This window comes from Cricetulus griseus, chromosome 3 (genome assembly GCF_003668045.3).
Source record: "Cricetulus griseus strain 17A/GY chromosome 3, alternate assembly CriGri-PICRH-1.0, whole genome shotgun sequence".
NCBI lineage: Eukaryota > Metazoa > Chordata > Mammalia > Rodentia > Cricetidae > Cricetulus > Cricetulus griseus.
This window is the reverse complement of record NC_048596.1, coordinates 168,572,770-168,596,028: the sequence shown is the minus strand read 5'-3', so window position 1 is coordinate 168,596,028 and position 23,259 is coordinate 168,572,770. Positions and strand designations below refer to the sequence as shown.

Genomic DNA, 23,259 nt, shown 5'->3' with positions numbered 1-23,259 from the left:
ACACCCTGTGTGTCTAGGCTGAGCAAGTTATCTCTCCATATAGAATGGACTCCACTAAGTCAGTTTGTGCATTAGTGTTAGATCTTGGCCCCACTGCCAGTGGCCTCATATATTGTCCCAGCCACACCACTGTCACCTATATTAAGGGAGTCTAGTTGGATCTTATGCATGTTCCCTGCTCGTCAGACCTGAGTGGGTGATCTCTCACTAGGTTGGGTCAGCTGATTCTGTGGGTTTTCCCATCATGGTCTTGACTCCTTTGTTCATATTATCTATCTTCCCTCAATTTGATTGTACTCCAGGAGCTTGGCCCAAAGGTTAGCTGTGGATTTCTGCATCTGCTTCCATCTGTTTCTGGAAGAGGATTCTAGCTTCTCTAGGGTTGTAGATTGTAGGTGGGTATCTTTTGCTTTACGTCTGGTATCCATTTATGAGTGAATATATACTATATTTGTCTCTCTGGGTCTGGGTTACCTCACTTAGGATTTTTTTTCTAGTTCTGTCCATTTGCCTATGAATTTTAGGATGTCTCTGTTTCCTACCACTGAGTAGTACTCCATTGTGTAAATGTACCACATTTTCTTTATCAATTCTTCAGTTGAAGAACATCTAGGTTGTTTCCAAGATCTGGTTATTACAAATAATGTTGCTATGGACAATGCTGAGCAAATGTCCTTGTGCTGTGAATGTGCCTCCTACAGGTATATGCCCAACAATGGTATTGCAGGGTCTTAAGGTAGATTGATTCCTAATTTTCTGAGAAATCACCATACTTATTTCCACAGCAGCTGTACAAGTTTACACTCCTACTAGCAATGGAGGAGTGTTCCCCTTTCTCCACATCCTCTCCAGTACAAGCTGCCATTGATGTTTTTGATTTTAGCCATTGTGATCAGTGTAAGATGGAATTTCAAGAGTGGGTTTGATTTACATTTCCCTGATGACTAAGGATGTTGAGCATTTCCTTAAGGGTCTTTCCACCATTTGAGATTGTTCTGTTGAAAATTCTCTGTTTAGATCTGTACCCCATTTTTAATTGCAAATGGATCAATATAAATCCATCCACACTGAACCTCATAGAAGAGAAGAGAAGGTGGGAAATACACTTGAACACATAAACACAAGAGACCACTTCCTAAATAAAACACCAGTAGCACAGACACGGAGAATAACAATTAATAAATGGGACCTCCTCGAACTGAGAAGCTTCTGTAAAGCAAAGAACATGGTCAACAAGACAAAACGGCTCCTTACAGAATGGAAAAGATCTTCACCAACCCACATCAAACAAAGGGCTGATCTCCAAAATATACAAAAAAAACTCAAGAAACTAAACATGCTCTGGGTACTTTTTTATAAGGGGCTTTACAATTAGCTCTCTGAGCTCTAAGGCAAGCCCTACCACTTAATATGAAATGATAGCCTTAATACTTATGATGCAATGTGACTTAAAAGACTAAATAATATAGCCAAGTCCATGCATAAATGGCAGGGCTAGAACTTAAAAGGGGAAAAAAAGATTCGTACAAAGAAATATCATTCTTTTCATATGGACCTGTATCCAAATATTGTTAAGCATGCCAAGAATCTTGGGAAACTGGTGACTCAGATAAAGTTTGAGCAAAGCAGTGACATAAGACAAGGCCTAAGGTTCTTTTGTTTGTGTTATTTTGTGGATTGATGTTTTATCTACATTTATGTCTGTGTGCCACATGTGTATGTTGGCCATTGAAGCCAGCAAAGGACATCCAATTCTCTCAAACTGAAGTTTCAAGAGTACGTAAGCCACCATAGGGGTGCTGGGAATTGACCCTAGGTCCTCTGGAAAAGAGCCAGTGCCTTGAACTGCTGAGCCATCTCTGTAGGCAGAAGTTTCCATCAATACATCTCTCCAACTCCAAGGTCTGAGTTTTTGAGCAACAACTTGGGTGGTTGGGTACCAGAAAGGAAAAGGTTGGGAGCAGAGAAAGAAGAGCCTGGAAGACAATGGTCCCAGGGGAGACCCTGGGACTTGGAAGAGGAGGAATAAGGATGCAGAGCAGACTGGGATGCAAGAGGTATTTTTGAGATAAATGTAAAGGACTTGCAGAATAAAATGCAATGTGTCATTTTGCTTTTCATGTTTATTTTACTAACAATACAAAGAAGCAACAACACTTTGGAGAATAGCCCTGCTGTGTGATCCAGGGAAAGGCATTTAGCCTTTTTGGGGCTTCAAGTCCTTCTGTCAAATGGACAATTTTGACTCCATAATCTCTAAGGTCTTTTCTAATCAGAAGTCTCTGCTAAGCACCTAATTCTTCAAGTGGAGAAACCAAGCAAGCCACCAGAGGTCTCCACATCACTTAATATATTTAGAGCAACAAGCTGCAAATCAGAATTACTAAAAGGTCCCTCCGACCTAAACCAGTAAAATTGACTACACCTGCATAGTATTAAATTCAAAGAAGAAAACAGGAGGTTGAAAATGTTCACTAAATGTCTAACAATACAATATAAGGAACTAAAGTTTTAAATTGCCAAACAATTCTTCTGCTTCTAAAAAAAGGTTTCCCATAGGAACTTTGTCGATGATCCACTGGGAACTTTATTGCCCTTCCGCTGCACCTGCCTCGGCCCTATAGCTCCCCTCCCCTCCCTGCTTGAATAGCCTCCAGTTTTACACCATGCTTGATTTCTTCTCACAGCCTGTCCCCGTTAAAAAGGTCTGCTGTCCCATTTCCCAGTTTGGGGCTTTGTTTTTGTTTGTTTTTTGTTTTTTGTTGTTGTTGTTTTGGTGCCCACCTCTTCTCAAGCTGTAAACTGTACACAAGAGATCCAGGGGAAACTGGATGTATTAGCCACATTTATCCAGTGACAAGGACCAGCTTCCCATCAACGCTGAACACCAATGAAACTAGTTTGCTCGTTGTTCCATAATCGCATCAGGCACATGTCCTTCCCACTAACTAATGAGTGAGAAGGGAAAGACTGCTAAATGATGACATGATGGTTGTCTTTCTTTTCGTCTTGGAAAACGAAAGCTTCGTTAAGTCAGCCCTAACAATGCAAGATTGTAGTTCCTATGATTCCTCTTCTAAATCGTCAGAGAGAAAGTGCAAAGTAAAGGGAAGAGTTTTATCACACCACTTGGTGTTTCCTTCCCAATGGAAGAGAAATGCCAGATGAGGTGGGAAGTAAAAGTTAATGCTTAATGAACCTGTACCACATAAGTAGTCTTATTAAATTTCACAACCCCATAAAAAGGCATTATTGTCCACGGTCACCAGTGAGAACATAGAGTTAGAGAAGCTGAAGTAATTTTCACACATATAGGCAGGTAGTAAAAACTTGGAACAATCTGATGCTTTTTATAACACATCTACTAATGCAAGTTGCAGAATTACGTCAAGTTCTATAACAAAGTTGCCTGTTAGAACTTGTTAGAACAAGTATACATGTAGATGGTGTGTATTTATGTGAAGTTATAAAATCTTTATAAAAGGATTTTCTAAAAGGCCTACTTTAGATTAAAAATTACAAATAATTTAAGACATCTAGATATTTAAATAAATTATATAAACATACAGGCACATGAAGCATAACTGTGTTCAGCAATAGACCACATATATAATGATGATACTGTAAGGTTATAATGGAGCTGTTTATACGTGTTTTTAGATGTATAAGTATTATCATTGTGTCATAACTGCCTACAGCATTTAACATAGTAAGATGTTGAACAGGTTTGCAGCTGAGAAAACAGGCTCTACCACATAGTCCAGAGAGCCTGTGTATGAGAGAGCCATCTAGATTTGTACAAGTGCAGTCTATAATGTTTACACAAAATGCATTTCTGTAGATATACACAGCAGTTATATAACACATTATTGTAGTTGAGCGTCCCTTAAGTAATTGTTTTTTGAAGACTTTTTTAAAATGTTATATAATATACAATAATCAGTGTCATAATCCACCCAAAGTTCGCTTTTAAAAGTATAAAACTAATACAGTAGTCTTAGATAGCAAGTCTTAGATTAGGTTTCCTCAGTGTTGAAAATGTTTTAGAAGCATGTTTACAAAAATAACAAAATTTTCCATCAATTAAAAAAAAGAGTTGCTTCTGAACTGCCCAGACACCTGCAATTCCAGGGATAAAATGACCTGAGACCACCAACTGAGCTCTGTGTGGGGTGGCTCAGCTCTGCCACAGAAGTGGAAAGGTCTAAGCCTCTGAGGCAGGCCTGGCTTATTAGAGTCTGTGCTAGGGTGTGGCCATACTTAGTGCTGGGAAAGGCTGCTGGGATGCACTTCTGAGTTATATTCAAACAGTGGAGAAAAAAATTTTTAAATGTCATTAAGCTATTAGACCCAGGCATGGTAGTATACATCTTTAATTTTAGCTACTCAGATCCCGAGGCAGGAGAATTTCAGGTTTGAAGCCAATCTGGGCATCTTAGCAAGATTCTTTTCTTAAAATAGAATAAAAGATGCTGGGGAATATAAGTAATTTCATAGTAGAATCCTGGCCTAGCACGTGTGAAACCCTGGATGAAGTTCTCAGTACCATAACATAAAACTAAATAAATAAAGCAGTCAGGAGCTTCAATGTGTGGAAGAACTATAAATCCAAAACAAATACAAAAAGAAAAAAACAAGAATACTAAACTTAAAAGTCCATAAATTCCAGTTCAGCACCACAATCCAAATATATCAGTTCAGTTCCCTACTGATTCAACTGTTTTCAACAGGCTTCATTTGTGAAGTTAAAGAACAAAGAACAAAGACTACATTCTTTGCTTTGCCAGATGGAGAGCACATTTTTTTTAAAGAAATAAAGTCATGACACAGAAAGGAAATGTGGTAATAGCAGTCAGAGGACAAGATGAGGAACTTACGTACCCTGTTGTAATGTAGTTTCACCACTGACACGTATGCTAGACAGGAAAGTACAGCTGTGTGCACTTCCACATGTGGAGCTACATCTTACTTTGACTAGAGAAGGGTCGATTTAGAGAAGATACTGATGGCATGTGGTGTGTGTGTGGTGTGTGATCTGTGTATGTGGTGTGTGGTATGTGGTGTGTGTGTGGGGGGGGTGTGTGTGGTGTGTATGTGGTGTGTGTTTGTGTATATGTGGTGTGTGATCTGTGTATGTGGTGTGTGGTATGTGGTGTGTGTGGGGATGTATGTGTGTGTGTGGTGTGTATGTGGTGTGTGTTTGTGTATATGTGGTGTGTGTATGTGTGTGTGTGGTGTGTGGTATGTGTGGGGTGTGTGTGTGTATGCTTCCAATTCTGCAGAGGCAACAACAAGGTTGTTTTAAATATAGGTTTGTTGGTCTTTTGTAGAAACAGAAGACACATCTAGACCATTTGAGCAGTTATTAAGAAGGGAGAACCAGGCTGGGTGTTGGTGGCACACGCCTTTAATCCCAGCACTTGGGAGGCAGAGGCAGGTGGATCTCTGTGAGTTCGAGGCCAGCCTGGTCTCCAGAGGGAGTGCCAGGATAGGCTCCAAAGCTACACAGAGAAACCCTGTCTCAAAAAAACCAAAAAAAAAAAAAAAAAAAAAAGGAGAACCATGTTCAGGGCACTTAGGGACAACTGTGAACTTGCCCATCCTCTGTGGAAGAGTTTTGGGGTCTAACAGATCAAAGGCTTGGAGAAAGACTCCAGTTCACTGTATTTACCTTAATGCTTCCTGAATTTCGTGGGATACAGATTAGACTCTGTCCCCCCCAAGCCCCCACCAAAACAACTAGGATTAGCCCACATGTAAGTGTTCTCCCATATTTTATGACCATGCCAATAGATGCTATGCTGATTTTAAAAGTGGGTAGGTTTACATAATCTAAAAGATAATTTCCAAGTAGACAGACAACATGCAAATCTTTAAAGAACTCACAAAAGTTTAAACTCATTTCAAAATCTGATTTATTACTGTATATCACTTGATATTGCTAGTTACCTATATATGGTTAAAAAAACTAAGTTGTCCAGCAAGTCAAATGGTATGGTCCTTCCCTTCAGAGCACCGGCCTCCACTCAGAATCCTGAAGTTTACAATTGGGACAACCATACTAGAAGTTTTAGGTCCCAATATTTTAACCTTCAGACTTCAGTCATGACTCGAGGGTTTCACTTGTTATCTGGAACCGATTCTTAGGGTCTTAAAACTTAGGCCCAAATTTTGAAAATGTTCTAATTATTTACTCACTTTCCATCTTCCCCTGCAACTCAAAGATTGTCTGTGGATGATGGCATGAGCCACACAAACCTTTTACAGTGTTCCCAGGTGCAAGAGCACACCGAAAATGGAGGCCTCTAAAGCTGGTGTCACTTGTCACATCTCAAGTATTACCTCAGTTTTTATACAACTACTCTGCCAGGAAGCCGGCTCCACCAGCTGACACTGCTCCTTTTGTCAGGTGTGAGATATTTAATGAGTCCGCATTAAAATGTAGAGGATTGAGAAGAGGGAAGGCTAATTCATCTGCCAAAGTGATTAGCATGTTGGAAGTCCTCAGAAGTTACATGTTTTTGCTGGCTTGATTCCAAGAGCTAAATCCAGACAGCAGAGACATAAAGACACAATCTAGAAGACCAGGAGTAATTTTAAAGCTGTTGGGCTGCCACCTCTAAGCTAGATTCAGAGGAGAGGCTGCATTTGAATGGCTTACCTCAACTTCCACCTTTGTGAAGAGCTGACAGAAAGTAAGCACACACAGCTGGAGGCTGAAAACAAGAAGAGAAATTATTCTCACACAGCAATGCAAGCTATTTACACACAAGCACCGCTGCCCCCCATCACACTGCATATTTATTTATTTATTTATTTATTTATTTATTTATTTATTGAGACATGGTTTCTATGTGGCTTTGGAGGCGGTCCTGGAACTAGCTCTTATAGACCAGACTGGTCTCAAACTCACAGAGATCCGCCTACCTCTGCCTCTGCCTCCCAAGTGCTGGAATTAAAGGTGTGTGCCACCTCCGCCTGGCATATTTTGCATTTAAATATGCTGTACTTTGGGTTAGAGAGCTACTCTTGTTATTGGAAAACTAAATCACCAAATGCAATCAGTGGGCTGCTTTAGAGAGTGTAAGGAATAGCTCAAACAGAGCAAACCTCAAGTTTACAGTTCCTTCATTGCACACTCACAAATATCGAGTTTACAGTTTCCTTCATAGGACACACTCACACTCTGCAGAGAAAGTGCCCAAAGTCTACTTCAATATACGGAAATGTGGACGGGAGACAAAGCTGAGAAACTGGCTGCTCTTCCAGAGAACCCAGGTTCGGTTCCCAGCATCCATACGGCAGCTCACGCCTGTCTGTAACTCCAGTTCCAAGGATCCGATACTTCCTCTGACCTCCCTGGGCAATAGGCTTGCATGTGTGCACAGACGTGCATGTGTGCAAAACACCCATACACATAAAATAAAAACAAATAAGTCTAAAATAAAATTTAAAGGTACATAAATGTGTATACAGGAAAATGCCTTAGTGCAATGTATTTCTAAAATACAACTTTTAAAAAGTCAGTGGGATGTTTCTTAAAATTTTTATCAAAGTTGTCTCAGTAATATGGTTGGAGCAATGGGGAACTGTCCTGAAAACCTGCAGATTTCATTGCGAATCTAGACAAAGGGCTTCTCCAAGTAGCTGATCAAGCCATTATGTATGACAGTTTTTGAGACAAATGTCCTTCCTTACAGCTTTCAGGGATGCACTTAGACTCTAAGCCAGATTTCTGTAGGATTTTCAGTTTAGCCTCTTTAGATAGTTGACCCAGAAATCAGGCAGAGTGGATTAGACCATATGTTTAAGAAGACAACCAGTCTTTTTTTTTTCTTTTTCTTTTTTGCTATAAAGAAACGAAAGAATGATTTATCTGTAAAAATGATCTGAAGGGGACTTAAGTTAGGAATTCCACCAAGGAATAGTGACTACAGATGGATTCAGTGTGTTCAGTACTTTCACCTGTATACCCACGGGCAAGTCCACCAGGGGATAGTTATAAACCGGAAGTCTCCCAGACAGCTCTGGTTAAACTCAGTGAGCCACAAAACAAACAAAACGACATGAATATGGGAAAGGGAGCTTGTAGGGAGGAGGGCAGGTTGATGGAGTGGGAGGGAGGAAGGAGGGGGGTGGGCAGTAACATACTCAGAATGCATCATGTATGAAATGGCCAAAGAACAAATTTAATGAATTTCATACAAAAAATTAATTTGGGAGTTTGATTTAGGATCTGTAGAGTTAATTATGATACAGAAATATGACTGTTGCCAAGCCTACCATTTGAATGGGGAAAGGAAGACTTTTTACTACTCATAAGCTCCAAGCCACACCAACCCACCTTAACCATGATCAAGTGGACAATCTTCTATTGAATGTTTTCTATTATGTTGTATCTGAGTGTTCTGACTGCATGTATGTCTGTGCACGGTGTGTGTGCAGTACCCACAGGCACCAGAAAAGTCATCCAATGCCCAAGAATTGGAGGTGCAGGCAATGATTGTGAGAGGCCATGTGCTGGGAATTAACCCTGGATCATCTGCAACAACAGCCAGTACTCTTAACCACTGAGCCACCTCTCCAGCCCAAGAGAACAATTTTCAACCATTTACATAGGACCTCGCAGTTAGTATTTGAACAGCTACAAATTTTGTTCTTAAAAATATGAAGGTTGAACATAACATAACATAACATAACAAGTTGCCTTGTTCACACTACAGTGAGACAAAATTCTTCTAAGAAAGCCACCTTCCATAGCTCTGTCCCTTCTCCCTGGGGTATCTGCTTTGGTGAAATAGCTCTGTTTTGGTGAATAGAAACTGAGAGTATAGATTTGAAAGTAGTAGATAGGGCTACCAGCAGCTCAGAAGAAGCAGCTCAGCTTCAATAGCTCAGAAGACAGGTAGAAACAGGAGGGGCCATGTGCATCTGCACATAACAAATGTGAGCTTTTCAAAGATCTGTGTCTGTTTCTAAGTCACGAGGCGTCTTTGACAATGTTTTTTCCTCTCTTTCCTGAATTCACTTTCCAACTTTTTTTCTTTTTCTTTAACTTTTATTTTTCTCAGGGGCTGGAGAGATGCCTCAGAGGTTAAGAGCACTGGCTGCTCTTCCAGAGGTCCTGAGTTCAATTCCCAGCAACCATATGGTGGCTCACAACCATCTGTAATGAAATCTGATGCCCTCCTCTGGTCTACAGGCATACACGGGAACAGAATACTGTATACGTAATAAATAAAATCTTTTCTCTTCTCATTTATTACATCCCAACTGCAATTTTCCCTCCTTCCAATCTCCCCTCCCTCCCGAAACTCCTACAAAAAAATAAAAATAAAAAGGATATCCCAGGGATATCCATTGAACATGGCCTAGCAAGATACTTTAAGACTGGGCACAAGCCCTCATATCACAGCTAGACATAGAATCCAGTAGGAAGAAAAGGGTCCCAAATGCATTCAATTTTACTTTGCCCCTTATCACACACTCCCCAGACTAGAAGGCTCTATTTCTAAGCCACTCTTTGTTCCTCCCCTAACCCCACCTCCAGAAAGCTTTCTTCTATTTGACCTGCACAACCACCCAGACTGCTGCACACTGATAGTCATAGAAATCAGTGAACACAAAGCCATGCTCACCACAGATCACCTAGCCTAGAAGTGCCCAATGGATGACACACATTAAAAGATATAAATTGGTATCGACTGAAGTTCCAAACACTGTGTTCCTGAGATGATTGTATACTACTTGTTTCTCTAGTATTTTTGCTGTGCAAAAGTTAAAAACTAGGCGTTCAAAATTAGTATCGGCATGAAACATGCATCTAGTCTGAGGAGTGAATTGATTCCTTGAAAAGTTGAAGATAACACATTACCTACTTCTCTCATCATGTATTTTTTGTAATGCTATCTGCTTAACTTCACCTACCAAGGATGGAAGCTCCAAAGGAACTATATGTTCTATATGTACTAATGTTTATTCAACTGACCCTTAAGTTACCTTTCCTGGCTCACACTTATTATCTCAGAGAAATTTCTGCACATACACTAAAGGAGAAACACACACAATCTCTCTCTCTCTCTCTCTCTCTCTCTCTCTCTCTCTCTCTCACACACACACACACACACACACACACACACACACACACACACACACACACTGGAGTGTGCTAGAAAGCAATGATGATTTCTTCCAAAATACTTCCATTGGCAATATTATTTGAGCTCTGTTGTTATCACTGTCAAAACTGGGTAAGGCCCTGGGGATAACTTTCAAATCCAGATTTGCATATGGTTCTCACTGAAATTTAAGTAGGCTCAAATTGTCTAGTGGGAACTAAACAAAACGTCTTCCAAGAAAGCTGGATTCTAAGTCTTTGAGAGAGAAGAATAAAAAAGCCTGTTTCATTTACTTCAGCTTGGTCAGCAGTGAAAACATGCCTCACCTCACTCTAGAAATTGCTGAGCCCTGTGCTTTCAAGACCTGGGAATAGAACAGAAGTCCTGGATAGCCATTTCCTCAATACAGACACACCACAACAGTTTCAGGTCCCAAACTGATGGAACTGATACTGCTTAAATCAACCTCATAAAACTGATGGAACTGATGTAATCTAAACTGCTTAAATCAACCTCATAAAATTTTAACAGAGATACTATGGGATTCTAAACCTATAGTGGGAATGACAGTGAAAGCTAGGCATGATGCAAGCCAGGGCCCTGGAATGTTCCTTATAAACTGGTCAACAAAATTGTGAAGCTGACAGATGACCAGTTTTCCTCAAATGGTATTAATGGGCATCAATCTCCCTGGATACTTAGTGGGCAAGAAAGTGATACTGCTCCTAGAGATGCGACTAAAAGACTTAAGACTGATTAGAAATGCTTACTTTTAAAAAGTAAAAGAAGGAATAAATTACATTTCTTTTCTTTGTTAGGATAGTTTGCATAAACTATGTAAGTGACTTACAATGTATATCCTTGCCATGTCCAGGTCACAGTATCCTAGAACAGTAGAAGTAGTAAAACTGTTAGTCTAGACTGTTACAGACACCTGTAAACTTAGCAGATGAGAGATACAGACAAGAAATCAGGAGTTCAAGGTCAATTTTTTAGCTATACCATGAGTTCAAGGCCAATAGGGACTATATGAGACCCAGTCTCAAAAAATGAAGAACACAAAACAAACATAATTAACCAACAAAATAAAATAGGCTTTGTTTAATATTAGGAGTCATATACACTTTTTCCAGAACAAAAAGCAACATATTAGACTTGTAATTATCTAAGATCATGAAGCAGTGCACAAATTCCTGAATTATATAGATAATATACCTACACAGGACATATTTCCCACCTCTATGTATTTTCATGGAACAACTTCTTCTGAAATAAAAATAATTATTGTACATGTTCACTTACTTTTCTCCCCAAACAAGCATATCTGAAAAACTAATTTGTGTGCATGTGTGTGCAATATATATCAGTTGTCAAATTGATTATTTGGAAGAAAAAACCCAAAGCAGTACATACGGAAAGAATTTTAATATATGAAAATTCAAATACATAGGCAGAGGTAAGATTAGAAATTTGAAAGATTCGAATTCCTTTTTTACTGGAGATGTTCAAATTGAAAAGCCAGCCATTGAACAGAAAGCTGAACTGGTCAAGAGCTTTCATCTTAAATAGTATGACAGTTAATTCTGCCTTTTTTAAAAAGATTTATTTATTTATTATGTATGCAGTGTTCTGCCTGCATGTGTCATGTCCCTGCATGCCAGAAAAAAACACCAGACTACATTACAGATGGTTGGGAGCCACCATGTGGTTGCTGGGAATTGAACTCAGGACCTCTGGAAGAACGGGCAGTGCTTTTTAACCTGAGTCATCTCTCCAGCACCCTACTTCTGCCTTTTTATAACCCTATGGTAAGGTCCTTTCAAGGATGAACCTCCAGTGTCTGGGGACGGGCAGTACAACTGATGTCCAGAGGATAACAGTGTGACCCCAGGGTCTGGGGAAAGGCAGTGCAACTGATGTCTAGAGGGTAACAGTGTGACCAGCTGATGCAGACGACAGTTTCCTGGGGAAGCCTTGAAATTTAGAGAAGAGGTGAAGTTGTCTGTGACAGTTTCTTAATTAATCATGCTACTCCCCAAGGCTCACACAGCCAGTATGTACTGAGCCTGTACTTACTTCCTCCCCCAGGTGCATCCTCTACTTCTGTCCTTTCTCCCACTAGTCACCTCTGGACCTGGAAAAGTTGCCTTGTCAGCTCCATGGAAATCATAACTGTCTGCTGACAAGTATAATCAGAGCCTAAGTCTCAGACTTAATCTGTCCATCACAGAGATGGCAGAGTAGAAACCAAGCAATTCTGTCTTGGAACTAAGTTATACAGAACAACATTTAGGAGGACTGCTATCACAGATGGACGTTTATCTTGCAAAATTAAAAAAAAAAAAACAGTAACAGGTGGCATCAATCTGCCCAATTGCTTCTATCATTTAGCTATTCATCAATATTTAAAATGTCCTATAGAATAAGCTATTTGGAATGCAGAATTTCTTCCCTTACCAGCTTGTTTGGGTATCGGAGGAGGATGGGCTGCACTGGAACTCCTGGGATGAAGGCTCCTAGAACCACATTGAAATTGTATAAAATGATTTGTATATGAACAAGAAGTTTATAATAGTAAAAAGAGTACAAATACACTGATGGTTTATGAATAGACAAAACATGAACCATTTTGAAATATTTACCCAAATGAGTTACTACAAGTAAAACCTTAAATGCTGTGCCTATATCCCTTAAGCATACATTTATCCAATGTTTTCTTTGATAAAGAAAATCAAAAACATTTGTTTCACAACAATTCTTTAGTATACATATAATTTTACCATTTACTTTTATTTTGGGGATTGTTTTCATTTCCTAAATACATACTATCCAATGACATAAAAAAGCGATGACAAAATCAAGGAGAGAATAAAATCAAAGAGAAGATAAGAACTAAACTGCTGGGAGTGAAGTTATTATACTGGCTTGAAGGGAGTCACACCTTTAGTGCAAAGCACACTAGCAGCCAACATAAACAGCCTAAAGTGTTACAAGTTAAAATGAAAGTCACATTCATAGCTGCCTTCTTAAGACGAAAAACGAGAGTGAACTTTGGAAGGCATGTAAAAATAGGAATAATACTAAGGTAGGCTGCCCACTGCATGACAGAAGACCCCAGACATCTATGAGGTCCCTTGGAGGAAGAAGAAAAATGTCAGTGACTTTTGAGCATTCCCGAACATAGATACACATATACACAGAAAGACACATACACAGAGAGATACACATAGACAAAAATAACACAGACAGACAGACAGACTCAGACACACAGACACAGAGACACACACACCACTGAAAGGAAAAGGCTATGTTAAAAAAAGAGAGCAAAGGAGTAAACAGGAGTAAGTTCTATGGAATTACAGCATCGGAAAGGTTTTTTCAGAAAAGAAATGCCAGGAGTGAATGAGTTATATTGTACATCACAATCCAATCATTTGAGAAATCTCCATTACTATATTGTTACAATACATAATTTAATTTATCTCACCTGGTTTAAAAGTAATCAAACAGGAGCGATTAGTACAAGTACCTTCTGGGAAAACTAGTATCTTGGGAGAAAAGGAATAAATTTAATATTTCAGTCTAATTAATAGATTACCTCTTTATTCTCCTATGACTTCACCAACACTGCTAATGCTTCAAAAATAAAAATTAAATAAAAGGCTAACTCTTGATTCTAATAAAAAATTGGAATCAGATCATTCCATCTTCCTCTAAAAAAAGTGTAGTTAAAAAAAATGAAGTGCAGTTTGACTAGTCTAATAATTAGAAAAAGATCAAAGCTTTAAACAGTATTCTTAATTTATAGAATATGCTGCTTACTTCTGCTTCTTTTCCATTTGTTTCTCAAAGTTTTTATTAATTATCTGAATAAATTTAAAAGAAGATATAAAGCAAGGTTATACCCTTAACCAAGAGAAATCTTTCTGTTATAGTTTTCTCATTAACTGATATTTACTCCCAAAATATATGTCAGGGATGCCTTGAGAACAAAGGAGGAAATGCCTGTGACGTGCCTTCTGCTCAGTTGCCTTAGTTATCAAGTAGCATAGCCTTTGTAGCATGCTTTGTTTATCTTGAGGAAGTATTTTAGAGGTCAATGTGCTACTTGATGTTTTCTCTGTGAAAGACATATACAAGAATTGCAAGCTTCTCCATTAATTAAGACACAGATTGGTTTTCTGAAGCTTTTAAAACTTAGTCATGAGTAAACTGCTAAGTACATAAAACCAAATCAAATCCCTGTACTCAAAGCAGTTAGTAATATATGATCTACAGTAATTAGAGAGGGAAAACACTGGCTCAAACTACAAAGAAAAAATTAATGAGTGGGCATAATTCCATCCCCTAATTTATAAAATGGGTTTCCTGTGACAAGCAGACACAATGGCCAACAGTTTTACTTGGCATGAATCCACAAATAGCTTACTAACAAGGAATGCTAACAAAGTGAGTCAGAAATCTCTGGGAGGAAGGAACATTCAAAATAGCCTAGTGGCTGAACGTTTAAATAATTTCTACAGTCTCCTCCCCTCACCAAGTGGCTGTGAATCAGGGCCTGGGAAGGATTCCAAATCAGACAATTTCCCCCCTGGACAGATAAAAAGTTCTGCAAAATGAGAAAAAAAAATGAGCTGAAATCTATCTACTTGTTATCGCTTGCCTACTAATCTTAGACCTATTTCTTGGAACCAAAGAGAAAGTCTAACTTTTCCAAATGCCACCTCAATCATTTTTAAGCCATTCCTCATTTGCCTTGGTTTCTAAAACCTCTGGGGTGGGTATGCTTGAACAGAGGGTGTTACCATAGCCATTGTAGCATTGTCCACTAGAGATCACATGCTTTCATCTGGGCAAAGACACAGGGGTGTTTGTTGGGATCATCCCTGCTTAATGCAACACATACTGACTTACATGGGCATCCCAGGGAAGTGGTGGGGAGTTGGTGAGGCCTGACAGCTTTACAGGCTACTTTGATATGCCCTTGAATGGAAAGATCTATTTAAATATAATTCAGAAAAGATTTGGTACACTTAGAATACTTTTAGTTAAGTGAGGTAGATTATATAAAACATTCATTTTATCTAGTAGGAATTAAAGTCAGAGAATCATTTGTTATAATGTAAGGAAAGTATCTGGCAAATAAAAGAGAATGGTATGTTCTGGGGGTAGGGTCTTCTTCATGCTAACTTATTTATTTATTCTGCATCTATTATGCTGTGGACACATGGTATGATATTGTACTCTCTGTGCACCCAAATGAATAAGTGTACAGACATACAAAAGCTCTCAATATATATACATGAGGAGTTACTGCATCTTACCTGGGGCCATTCCCCTCCTGATGTTGCTCGCTTTCTTATTTCATTTATTGTGTTTTTTCGGGAATCTGGGTCAACCCGGGACACCAAAACTGGCTGCACAGCCCGTAGCAGTCCTTGAAAACAAACAGTCACAACCCAATCATTTATTTAAGCCACCATGGCATTAACATTGGATAAACTGAAACAATTTTTACAGAGAATGAAAATGTTAGCAAATCTAAAGGAATAATCCTTTTAAACTCAGATTCAAAGTTGACTAGTTAGATTCTAATTTTAACTGCAGAGACAAGTATTATTTCATTGATTTTACAGAAGTTAGTGGAAAGAATGGGGGCATAGAAGGAGGAGGAAAAGCAATATTTTCCTAACAGTTATTTTTCCTTAGTGGATGTTAAACTGTGGGACTAAACTTCAAAAGGTCATGTTTGACTTTAGGAAGACTTTATACACTCATAGTATGAACTGATAGCATACATGAGTAGAGGGTGACTGTGACTGATTTTACTAAAATCCTTCTAAAGAGATTGCCTCCTATTACATGTATAATAAACTTCACGTGCTTTGCAACAGAAATGTTTAGGAAAAAGCCACATTGCATAAAGCACAGTAGCTGTACATTAAAGAAAAAGAAGTGTCTTTATTCAATGACACAGCTACAAGGACTACTATTCTTTCCAAGGAACACCGAGACAACATCCGGCAACATTCACACCCACTCTCCCATCACTTGGTGTTTGTGGTAACCTTGGGACAACCGGGAGCAGTTACTTGGAGACTGATTCCTTAGGGAGAGATAGCAGCGTCTGGCAGGGAAAACATTTTCTTGCTTCATTATTTTTTATGGCAGGAAGCATTTATTGTTCCACATCATAATTTTCAAAGAGTTATACAAATGTCCCTCAGGGAGGTATAGGGGCACAATAATTTAGAAAACAGAGCTGGAAGAAAAGACTTAGCTCATTTATCAGCCTCATACCATGAAGAGAAGTTCGTGAAATAGCATGTGACCTATGTTTTTCAGATTCTTTAAAAAAAAAGCATGTTTCATGTCTGAAACTGATTTTCTTTATGACACACAGGGACACAAAGATATGATGGCATAGTGATAAGGACAAATTTCCTGAAAGTCTAAAAAAACTAAAGATAAGAGGAAATGTCTTTTTTTTTTTTTTACAAACCCTTAATATAGAGTAGCTCATTTAAGTAAAAGGAAATATATTTAAAATATTTTAAAGTTTTATTTTTAACTGGCTGGGGATTTTGCTCAGTGTTAGACCACTTTGCCTTGCATGTACAAGACCATGGGGCTTAATTCCCAGAAATGAAAGTAAATAAGTATATAGAAAATGACTACATATGATTCTTACAACTTAGAGTATACACATGATAGTATTCTAGCTGTTTCCCTACAGGTACTTACTGCCAACCAGAGGGGTCTGTGCATTCTCATTTCGTGACACCAGAGAAGGCAACCCAGCTACAACACAAGCAATTCCATCGAAGAATGTTGAATGGGGGGCAACAACAAAAATGGGTGCTTCCGAGGGGCTTGCAATCTTTCCTTTCACAGTAACTGTAAAACCCATGGAGAAGAACATGGCACGACCCAGAAACTTCAAAGCCGGCTGAGTAATCTTCCTTTGAAAACAATGATAGAAAACACATTATTTGTCTTTGCTTTACTCTAAAATACAGTCAGATAACCAAAACAAAATCCAAGATCTCCACCTGCACACATGAGCTCTGGGGAGTAATAGCTGTGAGAATTATCTTCCGTTGTTAACTTGACACACCTGGAAAGAGACCACCTCACCCGAGGAATTGCCTCCTAGATGGTTTACCAGGTAAATGCATTTTCGTCCAAGTATGATGACCTAAGTTCGATTACAGAACCCACAAAGTATAAAAGGAGTGTGTGGTGGCATATGTCCATAGGCATATACATATATACACACAATGCAAAAAGGACTTTTATAACACTGTGCAAAGAACTGTGCTGGACATTTAAGACAAGTAAGGTCCAGTCTCTTAAGTAATACGCTTAAATAAATAGGGAATCTGAGTTCCAGAATAGGCTCCAAAGCTACACAAAGAAACCCTATCTAAAAACAAACAAAAACAATAAAATAAAATAAGCATAAATAAATAAACAAATAAATAGGGAATAAAAAAAATTCTCATACATATTTAGACTCCTGATATGGGATAATGCTCTTGTACACTGTAAAGATTTGTCACTTGTATTGGTTTAATAAAATGCTGATTGGCCAGTAGCCAGGCAGGAAGTATAGGTGGGGCTACCAGACTAAGAGAATTCAGGGAAAAGGAAGGCAGAGAATGAGACACCATGTACCTGTAGAGGAAGCAAGAAGCCAGAGCATCACCTGTAAGACAAGACCACGTGGAGATACACACAGATTAATTGATATGGGTTAATAATTAAGAGAGAGCTAGCCAATGAGAAGCCTGAGCCACCAGCCAAACAGTTTATAATTAATATAAGCTTCTGTATGTAAATATTATTTGGAACTAAATGGCTTTGAGACTGGTTGGGACAGAAACTTCAATCTTCAGATTCCTAAGCACAGAATGGACACCTCAGATATATGGCTCTTACTGTCTTGAAATGAGAATAGTTGTGGTAGCACACACCTTTAATCCCAGCAGAGTCAGGAGGCAGAGTCAGGCAGCTCTTTGTGAGTTCGAAGCCAGCCTGGTCTACAAACTGAGCTCAAAGACAGCCAGGGCTATACAGAGAAACACTGTCTCAAAAAAGAAAAGAGAACAGTTGTAATTATCCCAACAAGACCGGGCCCACTGTACTCCATGTGGATAGGTAAGAGTGTTCATGAGACAGCAGAAGAAAGCAGTGCCTGAAAGCTTCAGGTTCACTAAAGCTTCAGGTTCCCTGCAGATAGAGGAGCAAAAAGCAATCGCTGGGTTAGAAGTGGGGGTTGCACCTTTTCTGTGGTGCCCTAGCCTCCCTTTAGATGCTTGTGCTCAGTAGGTAACTGTATCTTCTGCAGGTAACCCCTTCTCTATCCTCCTGTAAGATCCCCAGTTAAACTCAATGGTTCACTATGATAGACTTAGCTGGAATCATGTCTTTGGCCTGTCCTCAGTGTCCTATCTGAATGAATAGACATTTGTTCACATCTCTACTTAACAAAACAATACAGCTTTTCATGGAATGTAAAATAAAATATATACAATCATCCTTCCGTAATTGTGGAGGGCAAACTCCACAGCCTGAACGCTCAAGTCTTTCATATAATGCCATGTGACCATTGCTCATAAGCTAAACACACTGTCCTGTAGACTTTCAAACACCTCTACAGTGTTTATAATACCTAATATAATATGAATGTTGTCTAAATAGGACTGATGTATACTATCTAGGAACTATTAATAAGCAACAGTGTGAACATGTTCAGTAGAGATATAATCTTTTATCTGAGCATTTTTGACCCACACTTGGTTGAACTGCAGATGCAGAACACACTGCTGACTATCTAGCACCTATTAGGTATTGGAAAGAACTTTATAAAACTGAACTTCTGATTTTCTGAGCCAGTGAATGGCTTCTAGTAATTAGCCAATGAGGCAGCCTCTGCGATGCTGACCTTACAAGAAGTGAGACCTGGTAAAGCAGGGTACATTCCAGAGGGCACAGTAAATGCCGACCTCCACTTTTAGTCTAGAGGTAAGCTCTAAACTCACAGGAACAGGAAGTATATATATAGCTCTGTGTTTCCACACTTTATTTAACTAAAGCAGTGTGGCTTCTCATAAACATATTTCAATAAGTCAGACCCCTTAATGTCTTCTGTTGAGATGGGTTTTCTTTTTGTTTTGTTTTTTTAATGCCTAGAGCCGTGGTGTAAACCTGATGACCTGAGTTTGAGCACCAGAAAGAACCCTCTTAAAAGGCAGATACAGCGGGTGTATCAGTCATCTCGGCTGTCTATGGGGGAATGGGAGGAGGAGACAGTGAGCTAGTTAGCATGGACTAGGCTGTCTCGTAGCATAAACATGACACAGTATGCTTCAAAACAAGGGGAAACATGAGAATTAACTCCCCAAATGTCCTCTGACCCCCACATATGTACTGAGGCATACACACACACACAAGTGTTCACACACACACACACACACACACACACACACACACACACACACACTTTTAAAATTTTTTAATAGCTGAAAGTCATGTGCTACATAATTACTTCAAAATTACTTGTATAGGAGGAAACAGAGATACTGACTTAACTGACAGAGCAAAAGTTTTCTAAAGTAAAAACAATAAAATATTAAAAAGAACACTTTTCTAGTTTTTTCTAGATTCTTAAACTATCCCTTCTCTCGTCCTAGATTTTTGTATGTCAGCAACTGTAAAACCAAAGAAAGAATCTGAAAGAAGTGTGAGTCATGAAAAGCTGCCCATGAAGTGTTATTTTATTCTGTGCATTCTTGAGTTATAAAACAAAGAAGTATGATTTGCAAGGCTTGAGTTTTCTCTGGGGCATTGCTAACACTGTATTTATTTCCACTTGAAACCAGCCTTGTTTTTGATATTCATATTGGTTCACTGGGACAAGAACCGAATAGCAAACTGCACACTTCTACTAGAAGTTGTAGAGCAGTGGTTCACAATAATTTTGGAGGACATAACCACATTTGAGATCTGCATAAAAAGAATACACCCTTACATGTGGAAAAAAGCAAACAAACAAACACCATACACAATTTCAGGGAGCTCATCAGAGTCCTAAAGTAAATGTATGGATTTGCAACCTACTGGAACCCATGGAGTACCCATTAAGAAGGTCCATGTGTAATATGTACAGATGGCAATAACTGGATCCTGCCAAACAGTAATGACTTTCACCAGTATATTTTACTTGTTCTTGCCCAGTCTGTTCTCTAGAACCATCCTAATTAGAAAATTCTAGAAATGCTAGAAAAGCAGTTCTATTTGCCTTAGTACTGACATTTGAAAAATGCTATGCTGAGTGATAACTAAAGTTAATATTAACCATTGACATAATTATTAAAAATAACATAATTTATCCACTTAAGTGTATTACTGCAGAAAGCATATTATTGTTACCTCAAAGGAACAAAAGCAAATGTGAAAATTTAGAAAGACAAAACAAAGCCAAGCATTTTATAGCTATAATGTTCCAGAAATAATAAGAGAATATATTAGTCAGACGGCATCACTGTGTCATGAGGCCCAATACAAGCAGCTAGGAAGGGAAGAAGGTTTGCTTTTTAGCTCATGGCTTCACAGTGAGAGAATATGGCAGGTGCTACTCACCTAAGAGTGGACAGGAAACACAGAAAGGAGCTAGCCCCACTCCTTCCCCAGGACACACTCGTAGTGACCTAATTACTCCAACTGCCATTCCAGATTTTCACCACCTCCTAACAATGCCATCATATTGTGATCCATCAAGAGACTAGTCCTTTGATCAGGGCACAGCCCTCAAGATACAGTCCCTTCTCAAAAGCCCATTGGCTGCCAACAAAGCACTTAACACGAGAGGTAACTGGAGACATGCCATGTAAAAACACCCCAGGGAAGGAGGGGCCGCTGGAGCAATGGCTCAGAGGTTAAGAGCACTGGCTCCTCTTCCAGAGGTCCTGAGTTCAATTCCCAGCAACCACATGGTGGCTCACAACCATCTGTAATGGGATCTGATTCCCTCTTCTGGTGTGCATGAAGGCAGGTCACTCATACAAATAAAATAAATAAATATTTTTAAAAATACAGTACAGGGACTCTTTCAGAACCAAAGATGAGTATCTTTCACAATAACCCAGTAAACAAATGTTTTAACATTAAAAAATTATATCTAGAACTGAATATTATCAAAATGTGCCTGTGTGATAATTTCTGCAAAAATCAAGACCATTTCCATGAAAAAACAAATATAAACTATAAAAAATGATTATCAGTAAGCTAAAACTATTGGTCACTGAAGAAACTATAACCAAACCTTTAAAATGTTTGACTTGTATAATATTTGGATATAATTATCTCTTACCTCCTCCAACCACTTATAGGATGGGTCAGCTTTTCAGGGCAGCATGCTGTTGAAATTGCAGCAAATGGCCAAGCCAGTAACAAAATTAATGCAACCAATAAAGCTCGGACCGGAAGCAGAATAATTCCAAGAAGAATGATCTACAAATCAAAGTTGACAAAAAAAAAATGATGAGTGGATGCTATTTAAATATATCACTACCAAACACAAAAGCATAATAGGAAAGTTTGGCTTCATGCATGTACTCAAGGATGAATTAAATGCTGTCTTGTATCAGACCAGGATATATATAAACACACACACACACACACACACACACACACACACACACACACACACACACACACACACACACACACGACATTCGATTTCAATAGGCTACACTTGCTGGACATTGTAGTATTCTAACCCCAGCATTCTCCTCCAGGCAGAGGCAGGAAATTTCTATGGCATGTATATGAGTTAGAGGCCAGCCTGGTCTACATAGTGAATTCCAGGTCAATAATACAAAAGGCCAAAGAAGCGGTAAGGAGAACCATGGGATAACCTGGTCTGTATTCATGAGCAGAAATAGAGGATGTTGGTAGAACAAAGAAAACAGGATTCTGACTTAGGGGCAGAACAGCTTCCTGGGCGAGTGGTGGCTTGAAGAGCCCTGTAAAAGAATAAAGTGCTGTCAAGCCTTTGGCCTTAGCTACTTGAGAGACTGAGGCAGGAGGAGCAAGCTCAAGGTTGCCTAAGCTAGGAAGAGAAGAGAGCTGGAACTTGACATCTTGGTGAGAGAGTGCTTGCCTAGCATGCATAAGTTCCCACAGTTTGGTCCCAGCATAGCTAAACACAAAGCAAACAGATGCTAGCAAGGCAAGAGTTTCCCAGGAGCTGCACAGAAAGAAGAGTGGAAATAAAAGCATTAGTGAATGATGGATTGCGCAGCTTCCCATGCCTGCCAGGTATGTGTAACTAAGCAATAGGGAACTGGAGGAGAGAATAAAAATAAATAAGAATAAAGAGTACGTGAATAAAAATAGTAAATCATGCACAAATGTTTACTGTGTGTCAGGCACATAGTGATTCATTAGGTCTTGAGAGCTTAAGTTGCTTTACATGAAAAGAAGCCATGGATAAATAAAATCACAATAAAATCATATTAACATCAACAGAAATGGAACCAAATTTATAAAGCCTTAGCTCCTCATCCTTACACCATCCTTCCTTTTAAGTGAATAGTCATTAATGTATAACAACCTTTTTTTTCTGTAAATTAATTAAATGATCCACAGTGCCTTCGGTCTTCTCTCTGTATTGTTCTCTAGGGGAACCTAAATATCACCAAAGAACTTACAGAAATGCCCACACTATTCTAGTTATCTGTCTTAGTTGCTGTAGTTTTCAAGTAGAACTCCAAGTGGTAATGTATGACCTCTAATATTTTTCTTCTTTGACTTTTTTTGGAGATATTTCTAGATCCTCAAATTTCCATATAAATTTAGAAGTGATTTCTCAGTATACACACAGACAGGCATAGTCACAGACACAGACACAGACACAGACACAGACACACACACACACACACACACACACACACACACACACTCATTTTTATTGAGATTGCAATAAACCTAGAGATAATCTGGAAGGGCTTATCACACTAATAATAATACTGGGTTTTCCAAGTCACAAATATGCTACGTCCATTAACATGTCTCAATTTCTTGAAGCACTATTTTGTTGTTTCTAATGTAATGAGCAGACTTAGTTAAATATGCT

General features: G+C 38.9%; 1 protein-coding gene across 4 annotated transcripts in view; it reads right to left on the bottom strand.

The window, feature by feature from the left end:
* Lpcat2 (lysophosphatidylcholine acyltransferase 2) overlaps positions 1-22,440 on the bottom strand; it is a 50,781-nt gene extending 28,341 nt beyond the window's left edge. The window contains exons 1-8 of one of the 4 annotated variants that reach the window (XM_035442585.1): positions 22,040-22,440; positions 21,493-21,632; positions 16,863-17,080; positions 15,443-15,555; positions 13,606-13,666; positions 12,576-12,634; positions 10,969-11,003; positions 6,662-6,716 (exon numbers count right to left, since the gene is read on the bottom strand). In XM_035442585.1, coding sequence (XP_035298476.1) covers positions 6,662-6,716; positions 10,969-11,003; positions 12,576-12,634; positions 13,606-13,666; positions 15,443-15,555; positions 16,863-17,080; positions 21,493-21,632; positions 22,040-22,054 — 696 coding nt within the window. In that variant the 5' untranslated portion in view covers positions 22,055-22,440. Of the gene's footprint in view, positions 1-6,661; positions 6,717-10,968; positions 11,004-12,575; positions 12,635-13,605; positions 13,667-15,442; positions 15,556-16,862; positions 17,081-20,762; positions 20,983-21,492; positions 21,633-22,039 lie in introns of those variants that run through there. The other 3 variants (XM_035442586.1, XM_035442588.1, XM_035442589.1) reach the window with 3 other exon arrangements.
* Between the last annotated feature and the right edge of the window lie 819 nt (positions 22,441-23,259).